The 26,903-nt window shown below is 50.4% G+C and overlaps 1 protein-coding gene across 5 annotated transcripts; it reads left to right on the top strand.

Annotated features, from left to right (window-relative positions):
- Window positions 1-2,888: 2,888 nt before the first annotated feature.
- AP5Z1 (adaptor related protein complex 5 subunit zeta 1) lies at window positions 2,889-26,413 on the top strand. 5 transcript variants are annotated; one of them, XM_053276195.1, is made up of 17 exons: window positions 2,890-3,092; window positions 5,659-5,796; window positions 7,243-7,429; window positions 8,946-9,090; window positions 10,486-10,595; window positions 11,811-11,979; window positions 12,502-12,642; window positions 13,441-13,478; window positions 13,564-13,726; window positions 14,418-14,596; window positions 15,440-15,582; window positions 16,904-17,050; window positions 18,442-18,556; window positions 19,696-19,793; window positions 20,791-20,923; window positions 22,891-23,105; window positions 25,772-26,191. In XM_053276195.1, the coding sequence occupies exons 1-17, from the start codon at window positions 3,052-3,054 to the stop codon at window positions 26,043-26,045; spliced, it is 2,436 nt and encodes an 811-aa protein (XP_053132170.1). In that variant the 5' UTR covers window positions 2,890-3,051; the 3' UTR covers window positions 26,046-26,191. The 5 variants fall into 5 exon arrangements, with proteins under 5 accessions (XP_053132169.1, XP_053132170.1, XP_053132171.1 ...); XM_053276196.1 differs by having other exon boundaries at window positions 18,445-18,556; XM_053276194.1 differs by lacking the exon at window positions 22,891-23,105 and having other exon boundaries at window positions 2,889-3,092; window positions 18,445-18,556; window positions 25,772-26,413.
- The last annotated feature ends 490 nt before the right edge of the window (window positions 26,414-26,903 follow it).

Genomic DNA, 26,903 nt, shown 5'->3' on the forward strand with positions numbered 1-26,903 from the left:
CTCCTTAGAGGGAACACTGGTAGTGACTTAAATGCAGTTACAGGTATCTTGTTTGATATTTTACCACCATTACTCTTTCCTGCTGTTTTATTAATTATTAAGGCAGTTCACACAATTGACATTAATTTGGAAGCTCTGCGTGCTCCCAGTTCTTGATTGTGTGTCAATTAAAAATAAGGTCAGAGGTGGGGAGCTTGATCGTGAGCGAAGTGTACACAGATAGCTGTTCACATGTTGCTGAACCAGGTACAGCTATTTGTATCATTCATTTGAGGGTCCTGTACCCAGGTTCACTTTTAAAATAAATGCAGGTCGTCGTCAACACCAAAACATAGATGAGTGTAGAGACATCTGAATGGAGGTAAAACATAATGTGGAAGTGGGCTTCTCGGAAGTGGGCTTCTCTCTCAGGCTAGCCTCGCATGGTTGCTGTGAGGACAAAATGCTGCAGTGAGAAGACCGTGTATGCTGCAGCGTCTTGGAAAAAACAGTGGGACAGTCCTAACTATACAAATACACACATTATATAGGAACCCACAGGAGCCCAGCTCTGGCAACTTCTTCACTAAAACAGTTTTACATCTTGTATTTTTATAATTGCAGCTAAGATTATTCTTGCTATTGTTATGTACTATAAGTAATTCTAAGATGTTACTGAGATGAACTGCTACTATTATTGAAATATTGTTTTATACTTTCAAAGGTATTCACTATGTTGTGCTGAAAGACTATTGTTCTATTTCTGTCCATGTATCAATTTTTTCTCGTTTTCCCATACTGTTGCAGATGGGGTGGTGTATGTGTGTTGCTGTTTTATTTATATTATTATTATTTCTTGTTTGCACAGTCAGACAGGTGTTATTGACTGGTTTGTTTTATCCAGACATCGAGTCCTTCCCAAGGACCTGGGATGCCAGAATTTTATCATCAATATTGTTCTGGTTGTTATTATAGATATCGTTGCAGAATATAGGCTGTTCCCAGTCATGCTGCTTTTTGTAATTGGCTGATGGTGATTTCTGTGGCCCCTGTGGTGTTGAGGTGCTCCTCAAGGTCTTTTGGAACTGCACCCAGGGCGCCAATTACCACTGGGATTACTTTGGTCTTTTTCTGCCACAGCCTTCCAATTTCAATTTGTAGATCTTTGTATTTTGTTATTTTTTTCTATTTCTTTTTCTTCTATTCTGCTATCACCTGGTATTGCTATGTTGATTATTTTGACTTGTTTTTCTTTCTTCCCAACTACAGTTGTTGTTGTTGTTATATTTAGACACAGTCTGCCAGATGTTATTGGCTGGATTTGGTAGTTTAATTATCGGGCCCTTTCTAAGTAGGGTAACTAAAGAAAAATTAAAGATATCATCATAGTATTCGTGTTGTCCCGAGTAGTGTGGCCTTCTGTAGTTGATGTGTTGTAATTTTATCAATGCCCAAGGTGTCGAGATGGTGTTCAAGTGCTTTTGGTACTGCACCAAGGGCACCCATAACTTTTGGCACCACTATTGTTTTATTTTTCCAGAGCCGTTCAGTTTCAATCTGAAGGTCCTTGTATTTGGCTATTTTCTCCAATTGTTTTTTGGCAACTTGTCCATCCCCTGGGATTGCAGTATCAATGATCAGAACCAGATTCTTCTTGATGATTGTCAAATCAGGCATATTGTGTGCTAAATGCCTATCAGTTCGTATTTGAAAATCCCAAAGGATTTTTTCCTCTTCATTTTCTGTGAGCTTCTCAATCAGATGATTCCACCAATTCTTGCTTGCTGGCAATTTGTAATTCTAGCAAAAGTTCCAGTGGATCATTGCAGCAACTTTGTTGTGTCTTTCCTTATTATTCTAGTTGGATTTATTGTGAACTGCCTTAGGTAGCATACAAATGTATTGGCAGACAGATAATCTGAAATTTACTCTGCTGCCTATTCCCTGCCTCAGTAACAGCCCCACCATGCCCCAAACTTTGGGTCCTATTCCGATCATATTCTTCTGGGCCTTTCCCATCATTTCTGACTTTTCTTTCTTTTCCATAAAAACACCAAGCCCCTCAGACAGACAGCTTTAGAACACTCCCCTCCCTCATCTCCCCCAACCCCGTCTACTTGGTCCAACTGGTTTAGTACTTAAGTGGCGCAGCGGGGAAATGCTTGACTAGCAAGCAGAAGGTTGCCAGTTTGAATCCCCGCTGGTACTATATCAGGCAGCCGCAATATAGGTAGATGCTGAAAGGCATAATCTCAGACTGCACTGGAGGAGGCAATGGTCAACCGCTCCTGTATTCTACCAAAGACAACCGCAGGGCTCTGTGGGCACCAGGAGTCAAAATCGACTTGGTTTATCTTTTTACACTGAGTAGCAGCAGTACATAGATATGTCTATCTATCTATCTGCCAACTGAGGATAACAAAACCTTGTCACAATAAATCTAGGGTGCCATGAGACTCTGTGTGTGTGTTTACTGTAGCACTACAGTGTTTACTGTAGACTAACTGCACTATCCTGAAATGGATGACTTTGTTGGGAAAGTCCCAGTTTAAAAAAAATAAATAAAATCCATGCACCTATTTCTCAACATTTGATTCTGGCTTCTGCTGAGTGGCTGGAGACACTGTGTGTGTCAACAGCAATATCAACAGCAAGCTTGTTTTGGAAGGGGCTCAAATTTTACACTGATGGTTATTTTGAAATAAATCCATTTTTGTTTCACGCCTAATAACTGGAGAACTTATTCCTTAAACCAACACACATCCCTCCCTCCGCGGAAGGATACAAACAGCCCACCAACCCCACCCACCCCCTCGCCGGAAAAGCCTATGCCTCGTCGCAGGAACTTCCGGCTCAGGCGGAATCCTGGCGCGGAGGGAAGCTGCTTTCCACACGGACGGCTTTCGCAGTTGGACCCTTGCGCATGCCCAGAAGCCGCTTGTTGAAGGGAATGGGCGGAAGTAGAAAGAAGGGTAGAGCTGGTAGGGGGGATATTGGGGGCCGACTTAGTGGTCGCCCCTCTTCTTTTTCTCTAAGTAAAACTGGAGTTTGGAGTGGAGGGAAAGAAGAAGGATGTACACAGCGGGGACAGAAAGCTTCCTGCGGCAGGCCAGGTAGGAGGAAGAGAGGAAGCGGACCTGTTCTTTCTTCCCAGCTCTTTGCTGGCAGGCGCTGGACTGGGGTGGGGTGGGGTGGGTGTGGGGCGGGGGGTGGAAGCTGCTTTGGGGCTGGTGTCTGGCAAGTAAATGGATGCAGCTTCTATTGAGCCAGGGCAGGAGTTCCCAAAGTTGGGGCCAGTGGCTGTTACGGCAGGGGGTGATGGGAGTTGTAGTCCAACCCGCTCTCTGGGGACCCCTGAGCCAGGCTATTGGTACGTCTGGCTCATGATGGCACACACCAGGCAGGGCCCCCACTGCCTTGAGTCCCCAGAGGATGTTGGAGTACAACTCCCATTCACTCTAGGGTTGCCATATTCAAGCTTCCCAAATCCGGTGGCCTAATTTGCATATTATGTAAATTATGCAGTGACTCGTGTGCATTTTATTTATTTGTTTGACAGATCTGTATACGTTCCCCTCCTTCTCTGCCCTCCCATGTGACTGGGTCCAGAGTAAAATCTGGGCAGCGCATTTGAAATCCGTGTAAATCCGGGTGGAATGTAGCAGCTGGGTGGAGGAGCCAAAATCAGGGGCGACCCTAAATTCTGGGGGACATGGCATCCCTACATCACTCCCAGCCACAATGGCCTAATGGGAGTTGTAGTAGTCCAGCAGCCCCGCTGGGGATACAAGACTGGGAACCCCTAGCCTACACTAAGGAGCAGCAGTTCTGTAGGGTTTCATAGGAGGCTGCCATATACTGAGTCAGACCATTGGTCCGTCTAGTTCAGTATTGTCTTCACAGACTGGCAGCGGCTTCTCCAAGGTTACAGGCAGGAGTCTCTCTCAGCCCTCTCTTGGAGATGCTGCCAAGGAAGGAACTTGGAACCTTCTGCCTGCAAGCATGCAGATGCGCTTCCCAAACTGGCCCCATCTTACAATGCTCACATGTCTCCCCTTCAAATGCAAACCAGGGTGGACCCTGCTTAGCAAAGGGGGTAACCCATGCTTGCTACCATAAGTCCCACTCTCCTCCCAGAGAAGGGTCTCTACCAGATCAACCTGGAGATGCCAGGGAGTGAATCTGGGACCTGTTGTGTGGTTCTGGATCTACAAAGCATGTGCTTGACTACTGAACTGCTTTGGGGGGAATATACTGACGGTGCTTTCACATGCTTTTACACATGAAGCTGCTTTCTACTGAGTCAGGCCATTAATCCAGCCTTGTCAGCTCTGACTGGCAGCACTTTCCGGGGTTTCAGATGAGCACATTTCCCAGTACTATCTGGAGACCAGATGCAAAACAACTTGTATGTTAGCGATGGAACTGGAGCAAGTGCTGCACTCGTTTTGTATTCAGAAGGATTGTCTCTGGGCCCTCTGCATGCGAAGTGGGTGCTCTGCCACTGAGTTACAGCTCTCTCCCTAACAAAAGGAGTTGCTTTTTGTGGGAAAAATGGGTGGTCTTAAAGCTGGTAGTATATATGAAGCTGCCCTTCTGCTCAGTCAGACCCTTAGACTGGCTGAGTGTCTACTCTGACTGGCAGCAGAATATAGATATGTGTAGAGATGTATATATATATTGATATATCTGCCAGCTGAGGATGGCAAAAGCTTCTGTCACAATACATCTAGGGTGCCATGAAACTGTGTGTGTTTACTGTGGCAGTCTCACAGCACTATCCTTCTGAAACTGATGACTTTGTTGGAAAAGTCCCAGTTTAAAAACATATATCCAAGCACCTATTTCTCAACACTTGATTCTGGTTTCTGCTGAGTTGCTGGAAACACGGTGTTAATATCAAACAGCAAACTTGTTTGGGAAGGGGCTTAAATTTTACACCAATGGTCATTTTAAAATAAATTCCCTTTTGTTTCACGCCTAGTCTTTTCATGGAGAAGTTTCAAGATTAACTTCCCTTTCTCTGGATACCTTCAACATCAGGACCTGATATATTGCCTTGTATTACCCCTATGCTGGTGGATTTTCATAATGAAATTAAGGAGAGATCAGGATGTATACTGAGTCAGATTATTGGTCTGTTTTATTAACAGGGTATCTGGAGTCTTAGGTAGAGTCTTTTCTCAATGCTGCTTGCATGAAGTCTTTCGGTAGTGTAGGCCAGGGGTCCCCACCCTCTGTCCCCAGATGTTGGATCAACTCCCATCATGACTGCAGGTGGTAACAACAACAAATATTTATATACCACTTTTCAACAAAAGTTTCCAAAGCAGTTTACATAGAGAAATAACAAACAAACAAATAAATGATGGCTAACAATCTAAAAAGAAACATAAGATGGACACAAGCAACGGTCACTGAAGGTACTGTGCTGTGGGAGGATAGGGCCAGTTGCTCTCCCCCTGCTAAATAAAAAGAATCACCACTTTTAAAAGGTGCATTTTTGCTCAATTCGCAGGGGTTAACTGGTAAGAACTGAAGCTGGAGTCTTATATATGTCGAGCATCTGCTCTGACACTGAGCTTATGGCAAAATATGCTTTACTTTGTTGGCAAAGGTATGACCTGGCATTTTGCACATTTGGAATTCTTGAACTTCTGTATTTTTCTTTCTTACCAGAGAGATCCAAGATGAAGAACTAAGAAAGTTCACTTCTCGAATCACAGGCTTTCTCCAAAATCAAGATTTGGGGGTGGAAACGATTGACAGTTTGCAAAGACTCTTTCTTATTGTCTCAGCCACCAAGTGTGACCGGAAGTGAGTGAAAGCAGATGCTGATATTGTTGGGTTCAAGCAGAAATCTGGTACATTCATACTTCAGTTCAAGAACTGTTACAGGTGGTTCTGCAGTGACACTATCTCTGTGCACTGGCATCCTTTTAGACCACAGATACTGAGTTTATTGGTTTTTAAAAAGGTTTTCTATTCAAGTAGAAAGAACTTGAACATTTCTGCATTTAAACAAAAATGGCGTGGCAGGGAAATGACTTGCTTAGCGAGCAAGAGGTTGCCAGTTCAAATCCCCGCTGGTATGTTTCCCAGATTACAGGAAATACCTATATCAGGCAGCAGCAATATAGGAAGGTGTTGAAAGGCATCATCTCACACTGCACGAGAGGAGGCAATGGTAAACCCCTCCCTGTATGCTACCAAAGAAACCACAGGGCTCTGTGGTCACCAGGAGTCGATACCAACTCGAGGGCACAACTTAAATACAATAGAACAAACGTTGGCTTTTAAATTGTGTGTCAATCTTTCTGTATTGACTCTCTGCCCTGTGTTCTTGGTAGTGGGAGGGCCCAGAAGGACTTTGGCAGGACCTTCTTGAAAATCCGATTTTCCTCATACAGGGAGAGATGCAGAGTGTATATTTCTGTGAGGTGTATTTAAAAGCCTGAGTGACTGAAAACAACTTCTGGTATCTATTAATTCTGCAGTAGCATATGCAGGTTTTGATAAATCCCAGGCGCCAGGGAGCCATGGCACCGAGAAATTTAGCCATGGTTCCTGGACTAGGATGTTCAGATGTACAGTTACAACTCGAGTTATAAAATCTTTCTTTTTTGCCCCAGGCAACTCTGTCTGCTCTAAGTAGGTCACTGGGAAAGGGGAGAAAGAGAAGCCCAATTCTCCTCCCGCTCCACAGTGTCCATCACTGAGTCCAGTAATTTTGTCAAGTGCCCATAGCATGTAGAAATTCTGTCTGTGTCCTCCTTGAAAAGAAAGGGTTGCATCTCCCCAATAGTAATATTCACCACTGCCTTTACTAAACATCATCTCCTGTTGATGCTTACTGTTTTTTATTCAGTGGGGCTTACTTCCAGCTAAGTCTGCCAGAGAATTGCAGTTGGGTACACAACCCAGAAATGTCTCTTGCTCAGGAGTTTCCTCAGGAGAGCATCAGAGGATGTTTTACATAAGTTGAATATAAGTAAAACATCGACACACATTGTATTGATTGTTTGTTCTTGCCAAGGAGGGTGGGCAGGGAAGAGGAGGAGCTTCAAAAGATGTGCAGAATGTAAGATTTATTGGGAGGAAAACATATCCCAAATGCCAAACATCTCTCTCGGCATATGCCTTCTTCAGGGGCCAGAAAAATCTCTTTATACTTGCAAGAAATCCCACTGGTCGTGGTGACTCAGAAAAGCATGATGGAGCGCTCTTTGTTTTCCTCCATCTTCTGATGAGTGATCTTTGCAGGTTGGATGACAGATTTGTGGAGCTTCTGCAGTCGGTGCTGCATCTGCCGAAAGCCCCTGAGCAAGTCCAGATTCTGTGCGCGGCCATCCTGAGGGAGATGTCCCCTTGCAACCGCCTTTCATTGTCTTGGGATCAGATCCAAGATACCAAGCTCTTGAGTTTCACATTCCCTATCATGCTAGCACAGGTAAGTGAGCCGTCTTCTCGACAAGCCTGTGTTTCCCGTTATCTGTGAGCTTGCTTTCCTGACGGTCCACTCTTCCCTGGATTTTCAACAGGGTAAAGTTGTTGTTCAGTGACTTCTGCTTGCTGTTTTCACAATGAGCATTTTTGTAGATCTCCCCCATATGTTGAGATCTGGTGTTGACCAGGTTTTGGAGATCAATAAATAAATAACCCTTCACATGTTAGGGTTTTTGAGTTTTTTAGGTGAATGATAATAACAAACAACAACGATTCTTTCTTTCCAGCTGCCGCCGCCGCCGCCACCACCTCCACATTATTTTTATTAAATATTTATACAGAAAAACCTTGGTATTCATGGGGGTTTCATTCTCAACTAATGCCACAGATAACAAAAGCGAATACTGAGGCATTGAGGCAATGCAAATCTGGGGGTTAGGTTCCGAAGGGGCAAAAACCAGCCAAAAACCAGGGGAAACACACGAAATAAAGCCAGGCGGAATGCCCTACTGTGCTCCCCGGGTCCAGCTTCTTTCTTGGGAAAGAAGCCACAAAATGACTTCCAAGCACAAAATGACCTTGGAGGTCATTTCCAGCCACCCCCCGATCCGTGGATATGCAGATCTAACCCGTTTATGGCCTCGTGTTTCCTGGCTCAGGTGCCATTCACCCGTCCGCAGATCCGGGGAAACTGCGGATGCCGGATCTGCGATTCATGTCTTCCTCCTGTGCTGCTTTTCAACAGAAGTTTTCAATAGAGCCGTTTACCCAACCATAAACTCAGTAGGGGACGAATCCCACTCATTTTGGGAGTGTGTGTGGCTCAGTTGGGGGCAAGGAGCTTGATCATCCGTCACCCCAGCTGGTGGGGATGAACGCGGCGTACGCAGCTTCCATCCCCAGCTTCAGAATGAGTTATGAGGCAAAGCCCTCCTACACAGCTGATGCTTAGCAAATGTTCAAGCTCCCCACCTCTGGACTTCCTTTTACCTAACAACCAATCAGAAAATGGGAGCGTGCGGAGCTCAGGACTCTCTCTTCTTCGACACAGTTTATGATTGGGTGTAGCGCCCTGATAGCAATAGCAATAGCACTTACATTTATATACCGCTCTATAGCCGGAGCTCTCTAAGCGGTTTACAATGATTTAGCATATTGCCCCCAACATTCTGGGTACTCATTTTACCGACCTCGGAAGGATGGAAGGCTGAGTCAACCTTGAGCCCCTGGTCAGGATCGAACTTGTAGCCTTCTGGTTACAGGGCGGCAGTTTTACCACTGTGCCACCAGGGGCTCTAATGCATTTTATGTAGCCCAAGGTATGTGCAAATGGTTCTCTGTCCCCAAAGGCTTCACATGCACATGAAGAGGATACCAGCTGCAGTCACTGGAGGGATGCTGTGCTGGGGCTGGATAGGGCCAGTTGCTCTCCCCGTGCTAAATGTAAAAGAGAGTCGCCACTTTGCTCAGGTGCCTCTTTGCTCAGTTAGCAGGGAGTCCAATGTTGGTTTTCTCCCAAGGGCAGACCCCAGGCAGAGGTCGAAGCCGTGGGGCAGCGCGTCGTGAAAGCCCTCGAGGGTCGCCTTCCCGAAGGTCAGAGTGGGCGGTATCTGCTCCCCCTCCTGTCGAAGGTCATCAGCCTTGCACCGGCAAGCCTTAGTGAAGGTAAACCCAGGAATCTTTTCAGCCCCCTGGAGAAGTGGGCACGAGGATGTCCTCACAGGCCGAGCCCCTGGACATCTTGCCTCTGTGCTGCAGTTGGGAAATGACAACGGGCTGTGTGAAGGGCTCTTCTGTTTGAGCAGTGGCGGTCCAGAATCGGCCAGTATGTTTACGTATGGCCACAGGAGCAAGCATTTGGAGGTGAGGAGATGGTCTGTTTGGAAGGCGCACCAGGACCCACGGAGGAGGACATGGAGGTGGGACATAAGGATAGCCTGCTTCACGCAGTGACCAGGGAGGTGCAGCTGGGAAGCCCACGTTGGGGGGGGGGGCACCGCCACCTCCCATTGGTGTTCCCCAGCCCTCGGTGTTCAGGGGCATCATGCCGCCTCTGGCCCTGGCTCTCCAGGCTAGTAGCCCCCAATAGCCCTCTCCTCCCTGGGGATCTGCCTAGAATTGCTGTGCTGCTCTGGGTAGCAAATGTGGGGTTTTGACCACACAGGAATGGGAGTATAGTTTAAGCCCAGTCTTAGGCGTGCCCTCTCTCCTGCTGTTGCTCCCCTGCAAACGGTCTTGCCTCTGAGGCTGGAGTCGGCCTATAGCCACCAGACCAGTAGCCCTGTTTTTCATGTATTCATTGAGAGCCAGCATAACGTAGTGGTTGGAGTGTTGGACTAGGGCTGGGAAGACCCGAGTTCGAATCCCTGTTCAACTGTGAAACTCCCTGGGTGACTGGGCCTGTCATGTATCTCTCAGCCTAACCTACCTCACAGGGTGGTTGTGAGGATAAAAATAAGCATGTACACCGCTCTGAGCTCCTCTGAGGAAGAGCGGGATATAAATAAAATAAATAAATAAAATTCATTCATTCATTCAATTTATATTCTGCCCTTCCCAAAGTAGCTCAGGGCGGTTTACATTAAAACCAGAAACACACAATACAACAATTAAAATCAGAAAACATTTAAACCAGATGAAAACTCATTAAAATCAAAATTCGGCATCAACAATAATGACAGCGACTTCATTTATTTATTGACCACTCTGTAACAATTGTTCGCTGGCAGCTCTAAAACAATAGACTAGAAACAAACAGTGAAATGCACATTAAAATAAAAAGCTACAATACAATGCAAAAGCATTTTAAAAACCGTCATTTAAAAGCCCGGGTGAAGGAGGAGGTCTTCATCCGAGGTCTAAAATAACGGGGTGGCCAGGCCGGGCTGCCAGCTGGGGAAATATCCCGGCTTCCGGCTCTTCTCTCCAGAGAGATGGGCGGAAGGAGGTGCTGGTGGTTTCAGGGCCTGGCGGATGTGGAAGGCTGGAGTTGTGGATGTGCGACAGCGTGGTCTCCCTAAGTGTGTCTTTCTAATGCGCTGCCTTGCTGTGGCTCCATAGATCAAATCAATCTGTTCAGCAAGAGGATGGTGGATTGGCTGAGGTATGCCAGTGTCCAGCAAGGGGTTCCCCAGTCCTCGGGAGGCTTCTTCAACCCCAGAGCAAGGCAGGTGAGAAAGCTCCAGCCGTTTGGCCCCACAGTCATGTGGGCTTGAACTCCGTTAAGTTTTTAAGACAGTACATGCAGAGGCCTCTCTTAGGAACATACGGACATAGGAAGCTGCCTTATACTGAGTCAGACCATTGGTCTATCTAGCTCACTATGGTCTACACAGACTGGCAGCGGCTTCTCCAAGGTTGCAGTCAGGAATCTCTCTCAGCCCTCTCTTGGAGATGCTGCCAGGGAGGGAACTTGGGACCTTCTGCTCTTCCCAGAGCGGCTCCATCCCCCGAGGGGAATATCTTACAGCGCTCACATATTGTCTCCCCTTCAAATGCAAACCAGGGCAGACCCTGCTTAGCAAGGAGGGCAATTCATGCTTGCTACCGCAAGACCAGCTCTCCCTGCTGCCACCACCACCACCCATGAGCCCGTGGGGAGAGTCAGACTTTGGGTGGACATATGGAAATATTGGATCTGCAGAAGATGAGCGCCAGGTATGTGGGTTAGCAAGCAGATCGGTCTCTTGAGGACAACACATCCACTTCCTCTTGTGTACTATTTGGGTTCCTTCCCATTCTGAAAAGGAAAACAAGTCAACCCGAATCAGTGACGTAAAACATCCCTACCCACTGGATAAACTTAACAAAGGTGTAAAGAGGCACACGCTTGGTGATGACACCTCTTCACCACTCTGCATTTGCAGAGCGGGCCTCTTGCTTTGACGTACCATTTCTGTGCTTCTAGGAGGCACCTGATTGGCCATTGTGGGTAGTGGGATGCTGTTGGACTCAATGGATCTTCGCAATGAAGCTCTCTGCTGCCGCCAAGCCCTTGTGGTATCCTGTATCCCAGAACTTCCTGTATTTGCATCTGGACTCCCTCCTGCTGGAACATAGGATGCTGCCATATACTGAGTCAGAACCTTGGTCTATCTAGCTCAGTATTGTCTTCCCAGACTGGCAGCGGCTTCTCCAAGGTTGCAGGCAGGAATCTCGCTCAGCCCTATCTTGGAGATGCTGCCAGGGAGGGGACTCGGAACCTTCTCCTCTTCCCACAGCAGCTCTATCTCCTGAGGGGCATATCTTCCAGTGCTCACATATGTAGTCTCCCATTCAAATACAAACCAGGGCGTACCCCGCTTAGCTAAGGGGACAAGAAATGCTTGCTGCCACAAGACCAGCTCTCCTTACCTTCTGCTTCTTTGCCTTTCCTCCCCTCCCAGCCTGGGCCCATCACAGAGGTGGACGGCACGGTCGCCACGGACTTCTTCACCGTTCTCTCAGTGGGCCAGTATTACACAGAGGACCAGTGGCTCAACATGCAGGCTTTCTCTATGCTTCGGAAATGGCTCCTGTGTTTTGGGAATGATGGAACAGCCACTCCAAATTCAGGTAAGGGCTTGGGGTCTCTGGTTGGGGTCATCCATGGTTTGAGGGTGGGTTTGACTTGCACACTGGCTGAGTTCAGACGTAAAGCAGAACCCTGGTTTGTGCTAACCATAGTTAAGAACCACGGTATGAGTTTTCAGATGTGCAACAGGAAACCCTGGCTTGGAGCTGCTGGACTGCTTGTTTCCCATCTGCTCAGTCCTCGGCTTCTTCAGTTCCCTCCCGTCACCATCATGGAGCAGCAGCCCTAACTGGTTTATCAGCGTTCTGTGCGAACCATGGTTATGTCTGAGGTTGCCAACTATGGTTCTGCAAGCCAGCTTCAAGGTGTCCTTTCAGATCCTGATTTCTTGGCCCCAGACAAATCTCCCTTTGTGGGCAGGCTCAGTTTCGGATTTTACAACCAACCGTGGTTTAGCTAAGCAAACCATGGTTGCGTGTGACATCTAAACCCAGCCACTCTGTGGCAAGATTGGGATCGGAGGCATCCTTTCTGGGACTCCCGTCTCGTTTCTTCCCTTGCAGATGATAAATCGGAAGTGGACGGCTCAGTCATGTCCATGGTTTCTGTCACTTCCACCTCGAGCCGCCTGCTTCCCCCAAAGGAGCGCTTGAGGGAGAAGGCGTTTGAGTACTGCCAGCGGCTGATAGAGCAGAGCAATCGCCGTGAGTCCTTCTTTTGTGGGCGGCTTTTTTCTGGAGAGGCTAGAACTGTTTGCGCTGAGTGCATTGAAAGCCCCCTGTGTGCATCACATACAGATTTCTGACAGGAAGGCAACAGCTGTGGCAGCTTTCAGAGAACCCTGAGTTTGATTTGTTGGCTGCTGTGGGCAGCATTTGAGTCATCGGGTTGGCGTGACAAGAAGCAGGTTTAGGCCAGCTCTTAGGCCAGGGGTGGGCAGACCTGGCCCTCCAGCTGAGCAAAGAGGTACCTTTTAAAAGTGGGGATCCTCCTTTTTAGCAGGGGGAGAGCAACTGGCCCTATCCATCCCCAGCACAGCATCCCTTCGGCGGTGTTGCTGGTATCTGCCTTGTGATTCTTTTTTTGATTGTGAGGACAGGGAGCCATTTTATTTATTTGTTTATAGCTGTGTGAACCACTTGGGGAACTTTGGTTGAAAAGCAGGATATAAATATAATCGTGGTAGTAGATGTTGTTGCACTACAACATCAGCCCTGGCCATTGTGTTTGGGGATGATGGGAGTTGTAGTGCCACAACAGATGGAGGTTTGCCTACCCCTGCATGAGAAAAGGAATACTTCTAACAGTAAGAGCTGTGTGATGGTGGAACAGCCTGCCTCATGGATTTGTGGGCTCTCCTTCACTGGAGGTTTACCGACAGAGGCCGGACAGCCACCTGTCAGGGAAGCTACAGCAGTTACCTGCACTGAAAGTGGGGGGGTCAGACTGGAAGACCTCTGAGTTCCCCTCCGGCTCTCATATTCCATGTTTTTCTCTGCCAGGGGCCCTGAAGAGAGCAGACAGGGAGCTGCAGAAAGCTGTAAGTAGGACGGAGTGGGTACTGGAGTGAGGTTGGCGATTTAGCAGGCCCTCTCGTCAAGGAGTCCTCTTCCTTTTCTGCCCAGTGCCTCGTCGAAGCTGTCACGCTCATGGACCTCATTTGCCAGCAGGACTCTTCCCACGTCTACCGCTCACTCTCCTGCCTCAAAAACCTGCACAGTCGGATCAGTGGAGATCTTGCCTATGCGCGGGTGCTGCTTCCCATTGCCCAGTTCTTCTTGAATCATAGTAAGAAGGGGGTTTATTTATTATTCTGTTCAGTCTTCCGCCGCTTGCTGGATCTCAAGGCAGTTTACGGCAAAACCGAGACCGGCAATTAAATCAGTTAAAGGTGATTAAAAGCCAAAAGCTTCAGCTAAAAGCTTGTTTTCAAGACCTTCTTTAAAGCCCACTAAGGATGTTAAAAATCTTAAAGCCCACTAAGGATTGTAGCATATTTACCCAAATCAAAGACAACCCTGAATTGAAGATGGCCCCCTTAAAAAGTCGAGGTTACATAGGAAGCTGCCATATACTGAGTCAGAGGTATATATCACCATATACTGATAGCCATTGGTCCATCTCGCTCAGCATTGTCTACACAGACTGGCAGCGGCTTCTCCAAGGCTGCAGGCAGGAGTCTCTCTCAGCCCTATCTTAAATACAGGTTATGCCTGCATTTACTTGAAAGGAAGAGGGCTCTAATATCAGAACACTTGGGGGAAACCTAGTCTAGGATTCAGGTAAATACCGTATCTCCGCAGGGAGTGCATTCGAGAGCTCAGATGGATGGCGTTCTCTTGCCCCAGAGCAGTGTCCAATAGACCGGGGCTGCCCAACTTTGGCAAATGCTGTGCCTGCCGTCAGCCAGCAGTCCAGCTCCTGGCCGGTTGGGGGTGCTCAAGGTTGTGCGTCTTTGTGCCGCATCCCTGTCGCCCAGGTGAGACGGCCGCTGTGGACTCCGAAGCCGTGTACAGGCACCTGTTCACCCAAGTCCCGGCCCAGCTCTTCCACAGCCCCATGCTAGCCTACGAGTTCGTCCAGTTCTGCAGGCACAACGCCCAGCTCTTCACCGAGAACCTCGGCCTCTTCCGGCAGAGCACCCCGAACCTGTTCAAGGTACGGTGGACCAAGGCTCCCTCGGGCCCTGTTAGAAGTCGGTGGGGGTGGGGGTGGGGATTCCAAGGCGAACCTCTGACCGGAAGGGCAAATTGTGCAGCCACCGACGGCGGGCGGCTCTGCTCCCAGCGGGGTGGGGCGGGGCGCCACGGATGGTCAGCAGGAGCAAGAAGCATTGCGGCAGAAAATTTGCAAGTGGTGGGCAACCCACTATTCAGAGGAGATTTTGCCCTTTGGGGGTCTTCTCTCTCGGAACTCCAGGATTCTCTGGGGAACAGTTTTGGCGGCTGCTGAGTGTTTCTCCCCGGCCTGGAAGCTCCTGTGTGCCTTTGCCTCGATCCCCTGGCCTCCACAGCCCCTGGGGGGTGGTCCCAAATCCTCTTAATCTGTCCCGGGTGGTGTGGTTGCCTGGCCGAGCATGATGATGCTTAATTTGCTGGGAGGGGGGCTCCAAAGGCCTTGAGGTCCAGGCTCCAAAATGACCTCGGTGCACCTCTGCCTGGCTTTGCTACTAAAAGAACTCGGTGCCTGGGGTTTTCTCCCCATCCCGCCTCTTCAGTTGTCTCTGCCTTCTGACCACTTGGGGACTGGAGAGAAGGGCCCTTGGTTAAGAGTGTTGGACCAGGACCGAAAAGACCCGAGTTCGGATCCCCATTCAACCGTGAAACTCCCTGGGTGTCTCTGGGCCCGTCAGGTATCTCTCAGCCTAACCTACCTCACAGGGTTGTTGTGAGGATAAAGATAAGCATGTACCGAGCTCCTCGGGGGAAGAGCAGGGTAGGAATGTAATGTAATAAAAATATAAATTCTGCTCACTGCGGTTCCTCTGCCTTCCTGCTGCAGTTTCTGGCGTGGAACAGCCCAGCCCTGATTGCCGAATTTGTGGATCTTCTGCCAGCTCTGCTCGAGGCAGACATGGCTGTGGAGATCTTTCACTTGATCCTGGACCTGCCCTGCCTCACAGCTGCCCTGGACATCCAGCTGAGGTCAGAGTCCCGCTTCCCCTTCTCCCGTTCCCAGGTTGCTCAGAGCATGCCCTGGGCAGAGTCTAATATTGGGGGTGCCTCAGCATTCACCGCCTCCTTTGGACTGTTTCTGCTGCTGCGACGGTGCCGATTGGAAGGCCGAGCCCCGTGTGAAATAATAGCAGCAGAACAATTAATAGAGTTAAATAATTGTGTTGTCATTTGGCCCAGGGATGGTGAACTTCCTCAAGCTGGAGGGGACCAGAGACGCCACCCCTCCCCATGCAATAATGGCACTGCCCGGTCCCAGCAGATTACATAGGTGCATAGGGAGCTGCTTTCTGTGGAGTCAGACCCTTGGTCCATCTAGCTCCGTATGGTCTACTACCCTGACTGGCAGCAGCTCTCCAAGGTTTTAGGCAAGAGTCTTTCCCAGCCCTACCTGGAGATGCTGACGGGCAGTGAGCCTGGGGCGTTGGGCACGCAAGCAGATGCTTTACCCCTGAGCTGCACTCCCAATATCTTAACAGCAGACAGCGCTCAGATGTAGCCACCCCTTCAAGTGCAAACCAAGGTGGACCCTGCTTAGCAAAGGGGAGAATTCATGCTTGCTACTACAGGACCTGCTGTCCTCCCCTAACAAAGGTGCCTCGGCCATAGAAATGTAGGAAGCGGCATCCTGCTGAGTCAGAACGCTGGTCCATCTAGCTCAGGATGGTCTACACTGACTGGCAGCAGCTCTCCAAGGTTGCAGGAAGGAGTCCTGCTGCCCTACCTGGAGACGCTGTCAGGAATTGAACCGGGGACCTTCCGTGTTGCAAGCAGATGTTCTGCCACTGTGGCTCCATCTTGGTCCATCTAAGTAGGGGATGTGGACAAAACCAGTTCGCCCGCTTTGGTTTGAATCCAAACTGGATTTGAACTGGACTGGCCGTGTTTGGTTTGGGCCACCCCAGTTCGGGGGTGCCGGGTGCCAATAAATTGGTTTTTTAAAAGGTTGCCTTAACATTGCTGAGGACTTCTGCAACCCCAGGGGTGCTGCTGTGGCTGCGGGGGTGGGTGGGTGTGTCTCCAGAGGCTCCCCCGGCCTCCCCCACGCCTTTCTAGCTCAGAATGGCCAACTCTGACTGGCAGCAGCCCAAGATCTGTGTTGTTTCTGAAATCGTTCTCTTGGGGGCAAAGAGTGGTGTAGAAAAGGGGAAGCTCACACACACGTACAGATCTGTGGGAACCGGAGGGCGATCTGTGGCCAAACTCCTCTCCTCTTTCATAAACAAGATCCCGCCCCCCACCCCACCCCCAGTAAACAAGCTTGGTCTGTGTCTTTTCAATCCGCCTCTAGGTCTGCCCTGACTCCTGTGTCCGAAAGAACGCCCCTTGACCCTGCCGCGAAGCCTGCCTCCTGCCAAGACGCCTTCCGCCACCCACAGTACAGGGGCCTCTTCCAGTACCTCCTCCGGGTCGAGTTTGGGCCCGGGGACCCTGGCAGGTAGGGGAGAGAGCTGCAGGGAGGGGGCCTTCGGGGGTTAGGGTGATGGATGACTACGATTGCCCAGTAGCCGGATTTTAGCTGTGGGGTTATTGGGTCCTGGCCATCTGCTTGCCCAGTGCCCCGAAAATGAAGCACACCCGCCAGGAATCAAGTCAACATTTGGTTTGGGTTCGATTTAGGATGGGTTAGAAGAGCTAATCTTAAAAAGGCTAAACCTATGAAAGAATTCCGTAGGCATCTCACCACTCCTACCAAATCAGTCAAAGGATCGACCCCAAAGCAGGAGACCCCATGAAGATTTGAAAGAAAAAGCAACTATGGCCAAAGCTTAAAGCTCAAAGTTAGGGGGGAAATCCAAAAAGGAATGGAAAAATCCCCCAAAGGAGAGAGAAGTCCCCAAATCCAATCCATAGCTTGAACTTCTATCATCCCTTGTCTCAGGAGAAGGTCTCAGCCTCCCAAGGGGATGGTTTGGGGGTGCTTGCTAAGTTTTTGATAGGCCACTTCTAACTAGAAGAGACCACCCATCTTAATCAGAAAATTCAAGGCCGACAAAAGGCAGTCCTTTCCCCACACAGTGCATCTGTGGAATTCTCTGCCATGGGCTTTCAGGGTAGACAGATGCATGGAGGTTACAGGTTTTGATGTCACCTTAAGTGGCGCAGCGGGGAAATGTTTGACTAACAAGCAAAGGTTGCCGGTTCGAATCTCCGCTGGTACTATATCGGGCAGCAGTGAGATAGGAAAATGCTGAAAGGCATCATCTCATACTGCACTGGAGGAGGCCATGGTCAACCCCTCCTGGATTCTACCAAAGACAATCATGGGGCTCTGTGGTCGCCAGGAGTCGAAATCGAGTTGATGGCACACTGTACCTTTACCTTTACCATTCTCGATGGTGATCGGCTGCCTCCAGATTCAGAGGCAGGATGCCTCCGAGTACCAGTAGCAGGAGAGCAATGGCAGCAGAGGGGGGTCTTGCCTTCATCTCTTGGTTGGGGGCTTCCTAGAGGCATCAGGTGGGCCGGGCCAGATAGGCCTGGTCCAGCAGTCTCTTCTTATTTCTTAAGATCTAGCATTTATGTCGCTCTCTCCAAAGTGCTCTATGCACATTTCATGGTCTTGAGAACCCTCCTAACAACCCTGTAAGGTAGGCCAGCATTCCCATGGCACAGATAGCAGGCTGAGGCCACCCAGTGAGTTCATTACAGAAGCAAGACATGAACGCAGGGATTCCAGCCCGGCTCTCTCGGCACCACTTTAATTTGTGCGTGTGTTGAGTGAGGGAGACAGAGAGGGGATTGCTCAAGAACTTCCTGGATGGAAAGAATTCGGGGAGCAGCCAGGGTTGGCCCCGAACCTGACGACTTCTGTTGGTTTCTTGCCAGCAGGCTGATTCCCCTCCGCCAGCTCCTGGGATCCATGGCCAGCTCCCCTCGAGTGGTCCAGTGTGCCGAAAGTGTCCCTGTCCTGCTGCAGCTCTTCTTTGGGGTCATAGCCAAGGTCAGGTTTCTGGGAATCTGCTTCTTTGCATTTCCACCATGCTGTTGTATTCTTGTATCAATGACTGTCTGGAACCACGATAACGGAAATCCAAATGGCCATGTCCATTAGACGACAATGTCAAATATCATGCCTGGCAGACCTTGATTCTAGTAATTAGAAGGACAGGCACAAACCCACAACAAAATGTTATTTGTCGATTCATTCATTCATCAAACTTGTATACCGCCCAAACTTTCATCTCTGGGCAGTTAACATAAAACAGTTAAAACACACATAAAAAACAAATCAACAGTTTAAAATCAACCGTACAATTAAAACAGACAATTCTTAAAAGCGGAGAAAGCTTGGGCGAGTATATCCCTGGTGTGCCTGTATTAACCTGAGCCTGCATGTGAGCGTGGTGAGTGTTTTGGCCACCATCCCTGCTCAGAAAGAGAAAGGCTGTCAGAAAGAGAAAGGACTGTCTTGAGGGAGTATTCTTCAAGCTGAGAAATGTGTGTTGTTCAAGCCCTCCTTCCCTGCTCCTCCTTGCCACTGGGTTCCATAAGGTCTGCCCACCTGGTTGTCTGTTAAGCACCCTGTGAGCCCATGAACATTCTGTTTCAATGAATTACACTGTTTGGAGCAGGTTTGTATCCCCTTCGGGATTTTTCTTTGGGTTGTTTTATTTTTAAACAGAAATATCTGTGGGTTGTCCCAAGTCTTCCAGTGCCTGCCTCCGGCCTCTGGGTGCTCCACTTGTGCACCCAAAGCACTGTAACATTTGCCAGCTTTTTCAGAAATAGATACAAGATGAATGCCTCAGGCTTCCCTATGGTTCACCCCTGCTAACTCAACGAGAGGGCACCTTTTAAGAGTGGCAATTCTCTTACATTTAGCAGGGGGAGAGCAACTGGCCCTGTCCAGCCCCAGCACAGCATCCCTCCAGTGGCTGTTGCTGGGGTGGTCTCTCTTACATTCCCTTTTTAGGCTTTGAGCCCTTTGGGGACAGGGAGCCATCTTATTTATACCTATGTAAGCCACTTTGGGAACTTGGGTTGAAAAGCGGCATATAAGTATCCGCCATATTTGTATTCAGCTCTCGTGAGATCGTTCCTGGGACAGCCCGTCACAAGGTGCTCCCCCTTCCCTTCCAGTTTGCAGACGGGCCACTAGCAAACAGACTGGTCCTGGCCCTGCTGGAAAGGAGTGACCAGCTCTACGAGATCCCAGCGTTCAAGGCAGAGGTGTACAGGTGAGAGGGCGCCATTTAGGGCAGGACTGCATGGGACCCTCCAGAGGTAAGGGCTGTGGATTCCCCCAGTCCTCATGGTATCTGGATCCCGTAGATCAGGAGTCCCGAGCGCTGGATCCCCTGATGGTGTTGGACTCCAACTCCCATAATCCCCAGCCCTGGGTTAACTTTCTTCGTTACATCCATGTGTGACAAAGCGACAGAACCGACATACAATTCTTAGCGTTTGCAAGGACACACAGCTCATCATTCCTTTCCTTGAGAGGTCCGTCGGTAACGGCAGGATGGAGGGGGAGTGAATTCTGGCTCAATTCATATTCATTTAAAAATGCGTATTGTGTTTCTAGTCATTCAGGCCGTGGATAATACCCTATTGTACAAAAGCAAACGGGTCTCTAGTCTTTTTAGAGCCACAGTTCATTTGATAATGGCTCTGCTTTTTCTCTCTTTTTAGATTGTGAGTCCTTTGGGAACAGGGATCGTATTCATTTATTTGTTATTTCTCTAGGCAAACCACTTTGGAAACTTGTGGGGAAATGTGGTTTATAAATATTTGTTGTGGTGTTGTTGTTGCTAACTCTGCTCAGTCGGAGTGAGAGTTCTTCTGAACAGTGCATTCCGAAAGAGAAGTTGACATTCTGTGGCTAGGATTCACGGCTGCTTTAGAAGCCATCTTCCGGGATCTGCACTGTGCATCTAAGCTGGGGTTTTCAGCCCTTGTCCATTGTAGCTGGGGACGATGGGAGTTGTAGTCCAGCGACATCCGGGGGTCCACGATTGGGAACCCCTCGTCAGCATGCCCATTGCAGCGGAGGATGCTGGGCGTTGTCGGCCAACGGCATCTGAGAACCCCGGTTCCAGGGAGCACTGCCCCTGCTCTCAGCTGTGCCAGTCTCTAGATTTGATTTAATCTAGATTTGATTAAAAGAAATCAAATATAAATCAAATCAATAAATAATCCCGCCCCCCCACGCTTGGCTGTCCCTTTCCCCGGCAGAGTGATGAGCTCCCAGCTCCCGCTCCTTTGCAAGCAGCACCCGCCGTTGGTCGTGGAACTGTCCAAGCCGCTTCTGGAGTTCCTGGGGACAGTCGGCAACATTCAGAGCAAAGAGGACATCTTCACCCACATGGTAAGGAGCGCGTGTGTGGAGCAGCAGCCCACATGCCGGCAACATCGCTTCCCCGCTGCCACACACACACACACACACCCAAGTTCCTGTGTGAGGTTCCTTTCCCATTTTCCTGCTGACTAGGGCTACTGGCCAGTTTTAAAGACCTTTTGTTTGATCGAGCATCTTGGGAATACAGGAAGCTGCCTTCTACCGAGTCATACCTTTGGCCCATCCAGATGAGGACTGTCTGCACAGACCGGCAGCGGCTTCTCCCAGGTTGCAGGCAGGAGTCTTCTCTCTCAGCCCTCTCTTGGAGATGCTGCTGCCAGGGAGGGGACTGGCAACCTTCTGCTTGCCAACGATTGTGGGGCCTCCCTCCTGTGGCTGGATCCCCCCCCTGAGTTGCCCCCCTTGGCCTCAGCGGGGTCTGAAGGCTGGGCTGGGAGTGGGGCGGTGAAGCCTCCGGGTTCCCCGCCTCCCTGCCCCTTCCTCTCTCTCTGACTGCCCAGTCGCTTGTCAGGGAGAGAACCACCTCCTCGTCCTCCGGCCCCTTCTCGTCCTTGGCCGCAGTTTTAAATCGCCGCTTGCAGCTCCCACACGTTTTGCAGGAGCCCGAAGTCCCGTCTCACGAGACTCCCCGCGGGCCCCCTTCACGGTTCCGCCCCATCCCGTCCCCGCACACGTGGCCCTCGGGAAACGCCAGCCGCCTTTCCCTCGTCTTTCTCCTTGTAGGCCAACAGCTCGTCTGCTGGGATTGCCGCTGGAAGCGGAAGGTGTGCTGGCTCTTCTGGGGGCGGGGGGTTCCCCGCAATAATTTACATTTGAATTTGTTGCAGAATTCACAACCGAGACACATTCACCTGGTGCCAGCTTTGCTGTCCCTTTAGATTCCGGACAGGTGAAGTTTGCCCTCTTTGCCTCCCCTTTCCCCAATGTCGGTGATCAGTGGGATTCTCAGATTTGGTGACTACAACTCCCAGCTTCCCCAGCTGCTGTGGCCTTTGGCTGTGGGTGGTGGGAGTTGTAGTCAATGACATCCGGGGATCCCTGTCTCAGGGAACTCTCTTGGTGGTGGTCTGCCTCTTATTGGTTATTTTTAGGATTTTGTAAGGGGCTCTGGGGTGGGGGCTGTGGCAGCAGAAAGATGGGCCGTAGGAAGCTGCCATATACTGAGTCAGACCCTTGGTCCGTCTAGATCACTATTGTCTGCACCGACTGGCAGCAGCTCCTCCAAGGCTGCAGGCAGGAGTCGCTCTCAGCCCTACCTGGAGATGCTGCCAGGGAGGGAACTTGGGACCTTCTGCAGGCAGGCAGGCAGGTGCTCTTCGCAGAGCGGCCCCATCCCCTCAGGGGAATCTCTTACAGTGCTCAGATGTGGTCTCCCATTCAAATGCAAACCAGGGTGGACCTTGCTCAGCAAAGGGGACCATTCATTCCTGCTACCACAAGATTACCTCTCCTCCCTTTAAAACACATTTTAGGACTAAACGTGTCTGAGATCCGGGGGTTGGTTCTCAAATCTGGGCCCCCAGATGTTTCTGAACTTCCACCCATGGTCTCCAGCCACCAAGACCTTTAGACATGATCAGGATTGCACTCTTGGTTGATCAACCAAAAGCATCAGCTGAGCTACAGAGCAATCCTAGGCAGGATTATTTGGGAGCCGAAAACCAGTTGATTCCAGCAGAACGTCTTCCCTAGTAAGAGGGATGCCTCAGGCCTGTGATTTGAAGCGTACAGCCCTAATGGGAGGTATGCCCATTTCCTTGCAAGTCTCTGTCCCCGAAGGCTGTGCAGATAGGCTGCGGGGTGTTTTTATTTCATTCTGTTTATAATCCACCTTCCTTCGCTCATGGAATTCCCGGGTGATCCCCCCCCCCCTGCAAACCCTGAGCTTCAGCAAGGGAGCTGCCTCCCTGCCCCCTTGGACGACGCCCCGGCTGCTTGTAGGACCCTCCCGGCTGACAGCCTGCCTCTCCCAACAGGTGTGGGCCATTGGCGAATACGTGTCCGTGTCGCACGACAAGCGCTGCACGGTGGAGCAGATCAACAAGTTCTTCGAGGTGCTGGAGGCCATGCTCTTCGAGATCACGCAGCTGCGGCCCTCGGCCGCCGTCCCCAAGTTCTCCCCCCGCGTCATCGCGATCCTCATGACCGCCCTGACCAAACTGGCGTCACGCAGCCAGGACTTGATCCCAAGGTTTGGAAGGGGGGCAGAGGGGTGTGTGTGTGTGTGGAATCTCTGGCCTGCTCCATCCCTCCATGGGCCTGACTTGATTTCCCCTCCTCTGATGAGCTGCAGCTCTGTCTCTGAACCGACATCGGAAGCTGCCTGAGACCATCCAGCTCCATTTCATCGGCTTGCTCAACTTTGCCCAGCGGTTTTTGGACTACAACTCCCATCATCCCCAGCCACAGTAGCCAGTAGCTGGGGATGATGGGAGTTGTAGGCCAGACATCTGCAGGATGGCCGAAGTTGAGCCGGCCTGGTCTGCACTCTTGCCTTGAAAAGGGGAGACGTGATCGAGGTGTATCCAATTATGCATGGGGTGGAGAGGGTGGGCAGAGAGACATTTCTCTCCCTCTCTCACAACACTAGAACCAGGGGTCACCCCATGAAACTGAAGGCTGGGAAATTTAGGACCGACAAGAGGAAATACTTTTTCAGACAGCGCATCATTAATCTATGGCATTCCTTGCCATGGGATGTGGTGATGGCCACCAGCTGGGATGGCGTTAAAAGGGGCTTAGACAGATTCATGGAGGACAGGCCTATCCGTGGCTACTAGTCTGCTGGCAGTGGGCCACCTCCAGCCTCAGAGACACGATGTCTCTCAATAGCGGTTGCAGGGGATAGAGGGCAGGCCCTCACCTCTTGCCTGGGGGGCTTCTCAGAGGCATCTGGTGGGCCACTGTGGGAAACAGGAGGCTGGACTAGATGGGCTTCCTTGGGCCTGACCCAGCAGGGCTGTTCTTCTGTTCACTGCCTGGCAGCAACTCCCCCAGGCTTCATGCAGAGTCTCTCCCAGCCCTGCCTGGAGATGCTGCCAGGGATTGAACCTGGGATCTTCTGCAGGCCATGCGGATGCTCTGCCACTGAGATAAGGCCCCATCCCCTCAGGGGAGTATCTTACAGCAGACCGTGCTCACAGGTGGTTGCCCATCCAAATGTAAACCAAGGCAGACCCTGCTTAGCAGAGGGGTCAATTCATGCTGGCTATCACCTGGCCAGATGTTAGATAGTGATCCTGTCTCTCTCTGGTGATTGGCATGTGTGAATTCGCACATGCCAATAAAAGAAGGAAATAGAATTCCTTCCCCACAGAGATCTTTTAAACAGGCTTGGAAAACAAGCATTTTCAGAATTGATTTTTTTTTTAAACTGCTGGTTTAGTGCTTTCCTGCCACTTGTCTTATTCTTGGCCTTAGTGCCTTTCTACCACTCTCCTTATTGCTTTAATAATTGTGTTTGGGGGTGGCGAATTTAAATTCCCACTTTTAAATTACAGCACCTTGTGAAATTCTATATTAAAGGTGTAATATGAAGAAAGTAAACCATGCGAGACCCCCCTCCAGTCCATTGTCCCAAGTTCAGGTGTGCAATAGGCCCGTTAGATTGTGGTCTCTACTCGTAAATGCAACCTTCATCAAAACTTCTAAATTGTTTGCGGAGTTAGGAGTGTTTCTTAAAGCTTTCTGCTTTCGGCAGTTTTCGGCTGCAATTTGTGGGTTTCCAGGGGATTCTGGACCCAAGGTCCCTCCCCAGCTCTGTGATCTGCCTGCAGAAAAGGTAGAAGGGAGTCGTTTCATCAAGGGCGGGAGGATAACTCAGTTCATCCCTGGGGAGCTGGTGGCAGGGCCTGGAAAGACAGCTCTCCCACAAGCCAGAGTCGGCAATGCTGAGGTCGGTGGACATAGGAAACTACCTCCTGCTGAGTCATAGCCTCAGTCCACCTAGCTCAGCGTTGTCTACACCAGGGCTTCTCAACGTTGGGTCCCCAGACGTTATTGGACTTCCAACTCCCATAATCCCCAGGCCCAGTGGCCTTTGGCTGGAGATTATGGAAGCTGAAGTCCAATAACATCTGGGGAGACCCAACGCTGAGAAGCCCTGGTCTACACTGACTGGCAGCGGCTTCTCTGAGGTTTCCGGCAGGATTCACTCCCCGCCGAACCTGGAGATGCCAGAGATTTAACCCAACATCTTGCTCTTCTGTTTTGTATGCAAAAGAGCATCTCTGGAGAGCAGAGCTGGTCTTGTGGTAGCAAGCATGACTTGTCCCCTTAGCTAAGCAGGGTCCACCCTGGTTGCATATGAATGGGAGACTAGAAGTGTGAGCACTGGAAGATGTGCCCCTCAGGGGACGGAGCTGCTCTGGGAAGAGCATCTAGGTTCCAAGTTCCCCCCATGGCATCTCCAAGACAGGGCTGAGAGAGATTCCTGCCTGCAACCTTGGAGAAGCTGCTGCCAGTCTGTGAAGATGATACTGCGCTAGATAGACCAATGGTCTGACTCAGTATATGGCAGCTTCCTATGTTCCTAAGATTGACCAATGCACTGTTGCAAAAGTTACCAGCCCCCTCTACCAGCAGACCACAGGTCCATCTAGCGGCATAGTGTCTAGACAGACTGGCAGCATCCCTCTGGAGTTTCAGAAAGGGTTCTTTTTTCCCAGCCCTACCTGGAGACGCCGCTGTGGATGGGACCCGGCACCTTCTGCATGCAAAGCAGATGCTCCTCCACGGAGCTATGCCTGAGAGTCTCGTCCAGCAGAAGGCAGTGCCCCGTCTCTGTGTGGCCTGCTCCTCGAATCTCGGCCCCCAGCTCCCACTCCCCCAGCACAACCGCTTCCTCTCTCTGCCCAGGGTTTCGCTGTTCCTGTCCAAGATGAGGACCTTTGTCCAGAGCCCAGCCGTCTCCTCCGTGTACGACGCCGAGGACACGGAAGCGATCCTGATGCGGGCCACCGAACTGATGAACCTGTTGAGGATGCCCAGCGTGGCGCAGTTTGTGTTGACGCCATCGGCCGACGTCTCCGGCCCCCGATTTCACCGGGACACCACCGTCTCCCTGCCCCTCGCCATGAAGATGACCAGCCAGCTGTTAGAAGGAGGAGGACCCAGCTCCCTTCCTGGCTGAGGCGCTTGGGACAGCGCGATGCTTCTCAGAGTGGGGCGGCCTGTCTTTGCAGCTGGGAAGGAGGTGGGGTGGGTGACCCCACTGAGCGGGAGGCACCTTGGGAAGAGAAGAAATGCTTTGTGGGCAGAGTGGGACCGCCCAAGTGTAACCCTTCCCTTTCCCCAGACGGGATCCATGTGTGCCTTCTCTCTTGTCTGGGAGGATTTTCTCGGTCTCCCTTATTTCCCGGGCCCTCTTTCCGAATTGTCCACCCCATTTCCAAACTTCTTTTCCTGTCACTGTAGAGGGGGTCCCAGTTCTTCAGAAGCATTGAGCATGCTGGATCTGGGTTCTGCGATAATAAATCACCTTTTTAGCATCGTGCAAAGGGACGAACATTCCTCCTTTTACTCTGCTGCCTTAAAGAGGAGTCTCCTGGGGGCCAGAACGGCCAGGCTCACTCGTCAGGAGGCCTGCGCTTGGTCGCCAGGGCAGAAATGGCTTCAATCCAAGCATTCTGGTAAGTACCAGGCCTGGTTTTGTGTTCTCTTTCCCCCTCTTGTTCTTAACCTGAACCTGGCTGGGATAAATCAGGGGCTGGTTGCAGCTTTCCCTGTTGGTTTCCGTTGGACTTACTCATGGCTAACTGTAGCTGAATTGGGGCCAGGGCTGCTTCCTAAAAGTTGGTCCAGCTGATGTTTCTCCGTTGTTTCAGTTGAATGGCCTGATATTGTGGTTGTAGAGGAGAGCTGTAGGGCTGCCCTTGTACATAGTTCGGAAACTTCAGCTAGTCCAAAATGCGGCCGCCAGATTGGTCTCTGGGCTAGCTAGCCTAGAGAGACCACATTAAGTACAAAGTGTTGGTTATTACCTTTAAAG

Source organism: Hemicordylus capensis, chromosome 13 (genome assembly GCF_027244095.1).
Source record: "Hemicordylus capensis ecotype Gifberg chromosome 13, rHemCap1.1.pri, whole genome shotgun sequence".
In the NCBI taxonomy this organism is placed as follows: Eukaryota; Metazoa; Chordata; class Lepidosauria; order Squamata; family Cordylidae; genus Hemicordylus; species Hemicordylus capensis.